General features: G+C 37.8%; 1 protein-coding gene across 2 annotated transcripts; it reads right to left on the minus strand.

Annotated features, from left to right (window-relative positions):
* Positions 1 to 344: 344 nt before the first annotated feature.
* LOC127431057 (beta-2 adrenergic receptor-like) lies at positions 345 to 11647 on the minus strand. 2 transcript variants are annotated; one of them, XM_051681284.1, is made up of 2 exons: positions 11527 to 11647; positions 345 to 5654 (listed from the first exon to the last, which is right to left on the minus strand). In XM_051681284.1, the coding sequence occupies exon 2, from the start codon at positions 5643 to 5645 to the stop codon at positions 4410 to 4412; it is 1236 nt and encodes a 411-aa protein (XP_051537244.1). In that variant the 5' UTR covers positions 5646 to 5654; positions 11527 to 11647; the 3' UTR covers positions 345 to 4409. The 2 variants fall into 2 exon arrangements, with proteins under 2 accessions (XP_051537244.1, XP_051537243.1); XM_051681283.1 differs by lacking the exon at positions 11527 to 11647 and adding an exon at positions 6286 to 6574.
* Between the last annotated feature and the right edge of the window lie 363 nt (positions 11648 to 12010).

Consider the following 12010-nt stretch of genomic DNA (forward strand, 5'->3'; position numbering starts at 1 on the left):
TTTTTTCTCCATTTGCTGAGGTATTGAGTTCTTACAAGTTGCTTTACACTTGCAAGTCATATTTTGGTTTTAAAAATTGGCAAAAAGAAACACATTTCTTCTGAAATTCTATTTTCTCCTAAAGTCTATTGTTTTAGAGAGATGAAGGCTATTCCATCCATGCATTACTGTTTTGAAAAAAGAATCTCTAACCAGGATAGAGAGGAAAGTGGACAGCCAGATGCACAACAAAAAGACAAGTAAATCACAGTCTCTAGTTTGAGAAACAGACTCCTCACAGGTCCTAAACTAACAGCTTCTAAATGCCAAAGACCTGCATTGCTGCAAGAGGATTCTTGGACGAATGCAACATTTATTTAAATAGAAATAGCCATTTGTAACATTCTAAATGTCTCTAAATCGCCTCTAAACTACATAATGTGCATTGTGACTGAAACACATTCCTATTTCAGGTTTATTCTCAGTCACGTATATATCCAAGTATTTTGGCTATTAAGTTAACATACTGTACAAAACTAATATAATGCAATATCATAGAGGAGGAAATGTATCCTCTATGATATTGCAGCAATTATCCAGATATGGAATGAAATTATTAAGCAAACTGTTATCAAATCCTACATGCCAACTGAATAAAATAAGGCAAAAATAAAAATTTCACACAGTGTTTAGTGAGAGATATGATTGATTCAAACACTAAAAGTGGTTGTTTTGTATATGTATTTGTGGAGGTGAGAGCGTGGTCGAGCACCCGTCTGGGAACATAGAAATGGTAGTTAGTCACAATTCATCTCAGGTGGATGTCCTTACTGCTTTCTCTCTCTTTGGTCAGAGCCGTAGCTTAGCTGGCTGTGCTCATGACATGTTGTGCTGATGCACCGCGGGTGACCTGAGTTCGAGTCCTGGCACGTGAGGTCCTTCCCAATCCTATTCCTACTCTTCTCCTTTTCCTGTCACCTCTCTACTTTCCCTATCCCAAAAAAAAGTTCAAATCCAGGGTGTGCTGAGTGATTCCGGCCAGGTCTCCTAAGCAACCAAATTGGCCCAGTTGTTAGGGAGGGTAGAGTCACATGGGGTAACCTCCTCGTGGTCGTGATTAGTGGTTCTCACTCTCAAAGGGGCGCGCGTGGATTGCAGAGGGTAGCATGAGCCTCCACATACGGAGTCTCCATGGTGTCATGCACGACAAGCCACATGATAAGATGCGTGCATTGAAGGTCTCAGAAGCGGAGGCAACTGAGACTTGTCCTCCGCCACCCGGATTGAGGTGAGTAACCGTGCCACCACGAGGACCTGCTAAGTAGTGGGAATTGGGCATTCCAAATTGGGAGAAAAAGGGGAGAAAAAGATTTTGACTTATTCAATTCAAGACTCTATTCATGACTTATTCAATAAGGTCAACTGTTCTGAAAGCAGCTTAGCTGCTCCCAACACTATACGGGTCTCATTTAAATGGCATGTTTTTCTCAGAGTAAGTTCAGCATAAAATTAGACAACAGCACTGAAATAATTTGAGATGTGTTTTCTTTCAGCTTTGTTGTGTGTGAAATGAAATTTGAGCAAATGCCCCATGTCACCACTAGAGGGAGCAAATGTGCAAAAGGAGCAACTGCAGCGTTACAAACAGACATTTTTAATTCGCCACTTAGTACATTCAGGAGCTCGACATACATCAATAAATAAATAAAAATAAAACACTTTTAAACAGAACACCTTTGTGGTAAAAAGAGCAAAGAGGAAACAGTTGCACTTGGCAAACAAGTACATTTGTATCATGGAATGGCACGAACTAAGCAAAGAACATTTCAAACATGTGCTGCCAATACACTGCACAGTAACATAAGGCCACATACATAAACTGCTTTATCCATTGATGTGCTAAATACTTCATACACAAAGCCTAAGACGATGTTTGACTTCAATGAATAATTACTAATAACTTACACAAGAAGCATGAGATGTTCATTAATACAGTACCAGCAACAAAGCACCTTAAATGCTTTATGTAATGTAAGCGATCCAAGCTTTCATTCAAGTTTTTATCCCAAAGAATGTTCATCACAAAAATAATATTAAATAGATTTTTATAAATACTTATATACCGGTATCACTGAACAAGTCATGCCTTACTGCCTGAATACAGACACATGAGCTGTCTCACTTCTTATTTTCCTGTTGCACATACACGTCATATACATGCATGTATACACACACACATAGACACAGGAAGGGAGCTCATGTAAAGTCAAAGAGCAGAAAGCTATGTATAGGTGTATGCCCGTTGTCGTTTTTTAATTGTCAGATACTTTCCAGAAATGTCTTTGTCATGATTAAATGCATTGCCAGGGCTATAAACATAAAGCAGATGGAAATAAACAGCTGTCGGATCAATATTAGGTGATTTTGCAGCGTTTGCCCAATGGACAGTTTGTTCAAAGTTTCTGTAAACAGGACAACGTAACAGTAACGTCTATTACACAACCATAAATTCTAGTTGCTGTATTCCTGAAATGTGGATAAAGGACTGTTGAAATAGCTTTGAGGTTTACATACAACATTATGAAAAGCATAATGTTTAGAAATGAGAATTGTTTGGCACTGTACTTATAACTTCATTGCAAATAGTGACGCGTTAAATACACCATCATGATTTTGCCACCCAGCCTGCAATGCCTGTGAATGGAAACTTGCTTACTAAATTACAAACAGTTTGAGCACATGACCCTTTATAGGTACAGCTCCGGCTGTAACCTTAAAATGTTTTCCTAGTGAAAATGTTAATGGAGTTAGGTTGAAGTGCAGGGGTTGGAGAGAACTGCTTGGCTGTTTTTTCCTTTTGACAAGAACAGCTGGTTATAGCACAGACGGCAATGTGCACCTGTTGTCCCACATCAGAGGGTTATATTTCCTCTCTCTGGAGGAGGGTTCAGACAGAAATTGAAGATTGTGTCTTTAAGCGAGCCTATGCAAGCTCTTAATGGAATGTAACAAGTTTGTCTGGGACAAAACAACTGTCAGTTGCTCTTAAAGTTCCATCTTTCACATGTTATGGTATAAACACACACTACTAGTAGAAATGTACTAGTTAAAATTAAATTTTTGATATAAAGAATGGGTTTCAGTGAGTAGTGATGTCATTTTTTATATAAAAAATGTATGTGTTTACTTGGGCTGTCAATTTAATGTGTTAATTCAGTGTGATTTCATTATATAAAAAATTTTTGCATTCAAAAATTAATGCAGTTCATCATGGCCCTGATCATAAAAATAAATATTCCTACCATCTGAGCAATTCAAGCTTGAAGCACCGCCTGTTTTGGGGGGGCGGGGGCAATATGTGAAATTCCAGCTGTATAGGCAACACGCAGCTGTACAGACAACAACTCACTCAGGCTTGCTTGACACTAGGGACAGAACAAGATGAGAACACGTTTTTGCGTTTAAACAGGGCTGTAACCACCATAGACATTGAGAGGGACATGTCCCCCACAGTATTCATAATAGTGGTCTATTGATATGGGTTTTTTCCATGGTTCTTTATCAAATTATTACATTATTGATTATTCATTATGAATTGAATTATTGTTGAATTATTCTATCCAAATATTTATATAAGTGATTAATTACAATTAAATCAAATAATTAATCAGCATGTCATGTAATTTATTCAATGTAAAATTTTAATCGATTGACAGCCCTAGTTTTTACTAGTGCAAACCTAATTACTGATATCAAAAAGTAGCAATCTCACTAGCAGTAATTCCATTCCTGATATCAAGAATAAGCATTTTAACTCGTAAAAATTCAATTGTTGATATCTATAATTCATAGTCTGCATGTTATTTAATGTCAAAAGGGCTTGCGATAGTTGAGGCATTTTGAAAAACATGAAATGACTACCCTGCTGAAACCCCCCCACCCCCCTGCTTTAACCAGCCTAAGCTGGTCTTAGCTGGTCTAAGTAAGTCTCCCAGAATGGCCAAGTTGGTCTAGGGAGACCAACTAAGAACAGCCAAACAGCTTAGGTTGGTTTTAGCTGCTTTATCGGCAGAGTATCCACATGGGTTTCACGAATGTCATGAGGTAGTAAAGGGAATCCAGAGGTTGACTCTTCACTTTCAATCTCTAACCTGGATTTTATGTGCTGCTCTACCAAACACATTCCCTCATTGTACCACAAGTTAAAAGCACAGATGCTAATATCCATCTTCATTTGTTCGGACTCAACAAGGTATCACAATGGCCCCATTTACATCTGGCATTATCATGCATTTCATCTCCAAATAGTATCTGGGTAATCTTTATATCCAGATACACTGGCTCCATTCCAATTATCCACTAATATCTGTAGTGCTTTAAAACAAGGTAGAGGGAATATGAAGGCTGAGGTTACTTGTGTTCAATATTGCCTAAATGATGGACGTCACAGCTTTGTTACAATTCCCATTTGTGTTTTTGGTGCCTGCGGTCAAACAATCAGCCCCAATCACTGTTTCACAGATAGAAGGCGAGAGCTCTCGTTGTCTGGTGGTCTTCATGTGCACCTGCCAGCTGTGGCCACTGCAGATATATCCTTTGTTATTCCTTGTGGAGGGCAGATGAGAAGTTCTCATGCACAGGATCTCTTGAAATGCACATCTAAATTCGGGACTCCTGCAGTAGATTAATGGGTTGAAAGCTGAATTTGCATAACCAATCCAGTTCAAGATCCTGAAGGGCAACGTGATATTATCCGTCTTCCAGATGGCCGCCACCACGTTGAGCACAAAAAAAGGCAGCCAACATAGGGTGAACGTTCCCATAATGATCCCCAAGGTCTTCAAGGCTTTGTGATCTTTCATGCCAAACCTGGTCCTCTTGTTCTTCAACTCATTTCCCTCCTGGGTACTGAAGCTTTGTGTCCGTATCCGGCCCTCGATGCGATCGATTTTCTGAAGCTGCCTGCGGGCCTCCTGGAAGACCCTGCTATATACGAAAGCCATTATGATGAGGGGTATGTAGAAGGAGATGATGGAGGAAGTCACGGCGTAGGCAGCGTTGGTGTTGAAGTCACAGCAGTAAGGGTTGTCCATGCAGCTCAACGCCTCGGGTTCATCTGACACCCACCACTTCATGTGGATGGGTAGAAAGGAGATCAGGGCGGCGACAGCCCACACGCCTAGTACCACCCCGCACGCCTTCCGCTTCGTAAGCATGGACTGATAGCGCAAAGGCCACATAATTGCCACATACCGGTCCAGGGCGATCACGCACAGTGTCTCAATACTAGCAGTCACACACAACACATCTGTGGCGGTCCAGAACTCACAGAAGAAGTTTCCAAAGTGCCACGTGTTGAGGAGAATGTAGCATGCACCGAAAGGCACCACCAGGAGGCCCATGACCAAATCAGCACAGGCTAAAGAGCTTATAAAGTAGTTGGTGACTGTCTGCAAACGCTGGAAACGTACAATGGCACTGATGACCAGCAAGTTGCCGAAGACGATGCCCAGAACCAGCAGTCCCATCAAGATGCTAATTAAGACCACCTCTGCATCGCTGTACTCCAAGCCAGGCAGAGAGACTGGAGAGGAATCATTTGAGCCTAGGGAAATGTTCATGTGCATGGAGGTGTTCTCCAGGCTCCATGTGTCCTCTTCCTCCATGAACTAAGACTTGAATGACAACAAAGGATAGAAAGTCAACATAAAATATGCTGAGAGCAATACTACACACATTGTAAAAAGTGTATACTGCAGTTGTTACCTCAAGGAGCTATTTAAAACTGATATAACCCTAAAAAATGGGTTTTGCTGGTGTAACCTAATGTATTCAGGTTGATTCATTAATGTGAAATACTTTTTTACCATATAATTTATATGTTACCACAGGAAGCACATTTTTAGTTTAACATTTTCTTTCTGTGCAATTGGCAAAAAAAGAAAAAAAAATGCTTTGTAGTAGGCACAAACAAATACATAAGCATATTTTGCCAGGTAAATGTGCTTCATGTGATAACATCTAAATGACCAGGTTTAAATCAAATAGCAAATATTATTTAACATGACTAAATCAACCTGGATACATTAGTTCTTTAGTACACCAACAAAATTCATTTTAATCTGGTAGAAACACAGTATCAATCCACTTTTATCCATCTATGCATTTTACCTCTTTTTACAGTGCAAAGTTACTAGCATTTTTTTATTTTTTTTTTTTTAAGTATGAGAATTATCTTTTTTTTTTTTGCATGTAAAATGTCTCAAAGGAGAATATCCAAAAAAAATTGGTAGTAAATCCACTTACTAGAAGCAGCAGAAGAGTGTTTTCGAGTCGTCCAACTTAATTCTACTTTTCTTGGACTCCCATGAGTTATCCAAATATTATCCTTTTTAATTGTGTTTCTCACAGAAGGTGTTCTTACTCACATAGTCTTAATTAACAGCTTGTGCATTGATTGCTATTTCACACCTCTTTTAATCACCATGTCATTCTTTTCTAACTGAGTTTCTCTTACATGCTCAGAGCGCTCTCAGCTGAACACACAAGGTCTTGTGGACTAAATTTGCCCCTGACTATCAGTTGGACTCTTATTGCAGCCAGCAATGACATCACAGTTCTTCAGCAGCCAATCAGAGAACATTTTCCTTTTACACTGGAGGTCTGTGCTTGTGAAGAGAAGTAACATTTTCATGTGAAACTGCATTAAAGGAAGGTGTTTTTATGTTAACAATTTGGAGTGAAATGTAGATAGAGAGATAGATGGATGGATTGGTGGGTGGATGAATTGGTGGGTGGATGGATGGATGGATGTGGACCAACATTCAAAACAACATATGTTGGTTTGTTATGCTTGTGTTCCCTGAAAACATGTTTTTATCTATAGCAAAACAGTGGGATATCATATTTACAGCTTACCAAATGTGAAGTCTGTCAAGTCTTGGGTAAGACACACTTTGTTTTTTTTGTTGTTTTTTTTTTTAATTATCTCTGCTGTGACATGGATGTTCTATGTTCCTTGAGAGAATTCACACCGTGTTTTGTCACTTAAGACAGCACAGGATCAATAATGTTATCCATCAGTTTTCAATGTTGCCGCACCCTTTGCTTGGAGGTTTTGGTTTATTTATCTTGTAGACAGCAGACCATTTCAATATGTTCCTATAAACTGATAATATTTCAGAGACAAAAAGCCCATTTAACCTTATTATGAATATCTGATATCATTGAAATCTCTGCTAACCCAATGTATTTACAAATCAAACATGGTTGCAAATTCTCAGTGCATTTCAAGGTTTCCTCTGAAAATCAGATGAGACAATATGAAAGCATCAATCTTTAAGTACCCTGTAAAAAGTTAACCTGTTAGGTAACCTACACTGTTAATAGTAGTAACATGCAGTGGTTACCTTAAGGAGCTATTTCTGCCTGATCTAACAAAATTTATTTTGTTGGTGGAACCTAATGTACTTTGTGTGATTCTGACATACTGTATAAAATAATATTTCTGACTTGAATCAAACCATTTCATTTAGGTGTAAACATGAAGCATAAAGCAAGTTTTCTTTTTATGTACAATAGTAACAAAAGTAATTAGCAAGGGTAAGATCAAGTAGAAATAGATCCTTAAGATAACAACTGCAAAAACACTTTTTACAATGTAGCTTCTCTCGCAAATTCAAACATCCATGCAACATATTGCAGCATGTGTTTAATCATTCACCAGACTGTGCGAGCAGTGCCTTGCGTGCGTGAGTTGCCTATACATTTTCACATGCAAATAAGCATGTTTTCTCAGTTAACATTTTCTGCGATGTTAAAAGCAAAACATGTTTACTGGCTCCCAATGATGCAGCACTTTAAATTCTATAGTGGTAAGTGGGTGGATGTGCACTTTAAATATCTCAGCGATTGTCCTGTGTTAACCTTCATGTTTTGTTCATTCTTCTTGCTATATAGAGGAAAACGGCCATTAAGTCTGTTAATGAGCACACATGCACGAAAAGGGCTTCATTAATTGTAAATGTGCTGCAAATGTTCTGTGTCATTCTGTACAGAGTGTTTCAACCTGTCAAATTGCAGGTTGAACGTACTGTGCTTCCATGATGAAAACATAAACTCTCTAGCTATTAGAATATTAATGTGTTCTATTTGTTTTAACCCCCCCCCCCCCCCCCCAAAAAAAATTCTGATGGTATGCTAGCACAACCTTTGTGTTTCTGGATTGAATTGTGTCAGCAAGGCTTTGAAGGCAAACAACCCCCCACATATTACATCAGGGAACAATAATGTTGTCTATTCTGTAGAAACAACGAGGAACTGGCCAAGAGCACCTTGTGTGGTGTTTCCTCATCCACCACCTTGTCCGGATAAACGCACATACGCATCTCCTGATTGTGAAACACTAACCTTCGCCAATCACATACAGGGGCAAACACAAGAGATCCCAAAGCCCTTAAAGGGATAGTTCACCCAGAAATGAGAATTCTCTCATTATTTACTCACCCTCATGATATCCCAGGTGTGTATGACTTTCTTTCTTCAGCAGAACACATTTGAAGAAAAATAGAAAAATATCTTAGCTCAGTAGGTCCTTAAAATGCAAGTGGATGGTGATTTCACTTTTGAAGCTCCAAAAATCACAGTCAGCATAAACTTCATCCATACGAGACCAGCTGTTACATTAATGTCTTCTAAAGCGACACGATCGCTTTTGGTGTGAAAAAGATAAATACTGAAGTCCTTTTTAATATTGAACTCTAAATCATGCTTTCATTCTGCAGCGGTACATGCGTGTGACGTAATCAAATTGGCATTTGAAACACGTGAGAACTGATGCAAATGCATCACAGCCGGAAGAGGAACGCTGTTTACAAGTGAGAAGGAGGGACGCTGTACAGCAGCTTTGTTGGTTTTGGTTTAGATCTGTATTTATCTGTTTCTTTACTCACAATGGTGCGTTTTTGTACTTATCCTGGATGTCTCAACCGAGTGGAGCATGTGAGATTATGTCTGTATAATGGCAACCTGAATACATCACACAAGAGACTGCTTGGACTCCACCCTCTCGTGAAGCATTGGATTATAGTTAAAAAGTACTTAAATATTGATGTTTTTCACACAAAAAGCAATCGTGTCGCTTTGGAAGACATTAATTTAACCGCTAAAGTCATATTGATGATGTTTATGCTGACTGTCTGTGATTTTCGGAGCTTCAAAAGTGAAATCGCCATCCACTTGCATTTTAAGGACCAACTGAGCTAAGATATTTTTCAATTTTTTCAATCTTCAAATGTGTTCTGCAGAAGAAAGAAAGTCATACACACCTGGGATATCATGAGGGTGAGTAAATACTGAGAGAATTTTCATTTTGTGTGAACTACCCCTTTAATAGCCTGAAAAACATCCTTAATATCGATAGTTGATATTCAGGTTGACCGTTACTTTTCCTAATCATATGAGAACTGATTATAAACAGACTTACAACTTGTTAACATGCTTCAAACATTCTCAATGAGACATGTTACATTCATTATTTTTGGGGTCTCAGGGTCTCCGGGTTTAAAATGTAAATTAATGCAATGAATTCTCAAATGCTCTGATTTTCTGATTAGTGTACATACTATAGGAGTACTCACCTGCCAGTTGTTATATTTTATTGTTTATGTTGGCATCGAATTGGTACCAAACGGAAGCAATACTACTGCATATTGAATACAGACATAAGGTAAAACTCTCTGATTAGTATACACTTTGTGACAGGGTTAGTATAGTTTTGAATTTTTGATTTAGTTAATGAGCTAATGTAACTGATACCATGTAAATGTTTAACAATGCAACATTTCTCAGGGCAGTCTAGTGTCATCACTATCTACTGGCATTTCTAATGTAAGTGGGTTATAAAGGTTTAAAATATATTGTGTTGCAAATACTAAAATTAAAATTACTTTGTGGTCATTTTTAGTTTTGGAGCAATGAAAATGTATTTTAGTTTAGTTTTAGGTTTTTAGTTTTTTTCTTCAGTTTTTATTGCAGTCTTTAGTTTTTCACAATAATAACACTCCTCTGTGATACAATAGATGGGTTAAAGCTTCAACAAGGTCTGCCTGGGTTTTGAGAAACATATTAAAATAATTTTATGTAAAAGTAAATGCTAAATTTGATAACTATTTCTATAGAAAGTATAAAGACAGTTAAGTCAATCTAAACAGAACATGAGGGATATGCAAACACACACAAACACACACATACTGTGCATGCTTGAATTTGTAGTTCAGTAGAGCAGGGGCGTAGCAGTTGTTTTAAAAGTGTTTGTGTGTGTGGGGGGGGGGTGGAGCTGTCAGTAGGTGGCTGGCACAGACCCAACACTTACAATGCAGTATTAATATATTACAGTATATATTAATATATAAGTATGATATAAGTATTATATTAATATATACATATTATTTACTTTTAATATTTGTAGTATTTTAAAGAATCAAGTATTGAAAAATAATTGCTAAATTACCTGCAAAATAAAGTGCATACAATAAATGATTGAGCACAAGCTGGTCCTGAATGAATTATTTAATAAATTGCAATAATGACAATTGTGCATGTGCACAGTTTTATTTTTTACTCTGTGTTTGTGCATTGTGGGATTAAAATGTATCCAAGTGGCTCGAGTGTTTTGTCTACGTTCACCAAAATTCGTTCTGATCCATTTAATGATTCATTCAGTGACCATTTCTGGTGATGCCAGAAGGTGGTGACAAATGAGTGTCTTGTGTGAAATGAGTTAGTCACTGAATCAACGATCAAAAGATAATTTTAATCCTTTAAAATGTGTATGTCTGCAGACCTATAAAGAGACTTTAGTAGAGGTTTTACGCATTATAAGAACAATGAAAATCTATCATTTCCCTTCAGTTTGTGAGCTGCTGACATGATTTTTATCAAAAGACAACAATAATAGTCTTATATTATTATGAGTTTCAATAACGTCTGTACGTTTTCATGTATAAAAGTGTGTCTACATATCTATTGACTTCAGTAAAATGCCAAAGAGTTCTAAGAACACAGCAGATCTATCTTTTTTCCTAGTTTGTCGACTGCACACCAACATAGAGGTAAAAAACAGAAGCTGATATTAAAAATAGCTTTACATATTTAACACAGATCTAGTAATCTGCTTAAATTGGCAAAAACACCCGATCAAACTATTACCTCACAAACATAATAAAAAATCTTAACTTAATGAAAACTCATGCGCTGATATAAACTCACACTTACAAGTGTGCTTAAAAGAATGATTGGCCTTTGTTTCTTTTCCTTCTGCAGTGCATTTCACGTAATGCTGCCAATCAAGAATGATATGCCTTTAAATAATTCTTGTTTGTGTGTTCCTCATCTCTAGATTATTAATTTAGATCAACATCATTGGCGATAAAAAACATGGATAAATGAGCATTGTTGAAAGCATCTTTGTAGAAATTAACTCGCATTGATTAGACTGTCTGACTGACGGCCTATTACTTAAGGGTTTTTTCGGCTCATGAAACTCACCTGTGATTGGCTGGATGGTTGCTCAATCAGCCCAAAGTAACAAAACGCAAATAATACTTTATACAAATCCACCATTTGGACTCGATATTGGTTTAGCTTGAAAAAGTGCAGGGGACAAAATCATCACATCCCTCATGGCTGCTACGCCCTTGCAGTAGAGCAGTGAGAGCAGGAAATGAAGCACTTAAGTGCAAGTTTTTCCACAGGACGTGCCTCACACAGTTTTATCATGCGTGCATACCAGCCTTAGTCTCAGATAGTGCCAGTGAGATCTGATGAGCCACAGATCGCCCATCATCCTAGGGAAGTGAGGGTGGAGAGGGTGTTGTAGGCTTGTCTATTTAGTTAGGCGTATTGTACATGCTGTAAATTGGCATCAGTTTTCAACATTAGGAAATACTTTGATTTAGTCCAGTATGTACGTTAAAGGAATAGATTAGCGAAAAATTAAAACTGTGTCATTATTTACTTACCCTCATGTCAT

Source organism: Myxocyprinus asiaticus, chromosome 40 (assembly GCF_019703515.2).
Source record: "Myxocyprinus asiaticus isolate MX2 ecotype Aquarium Trade chromosome 40, UBuf_Myxa_2, whole genome shotgun sequence".
Lineage (NCBI taxonomy): Eukaryota > Metazoa > Chordata > Actinopteri > Cypriniformes > Catostomidae > Myxocyprinus > Myxocyprinus asiaticus.

What these genes read in the sequence shown, in the direction of transcription:
- LOC127431057 (XM_051681284.1), bottom strand. Translation starts at nt 5,645, where the DNA reads ATGGAGGAAGAGGACACATGGAGCCTGGAGAACACCTCCATGCACATG.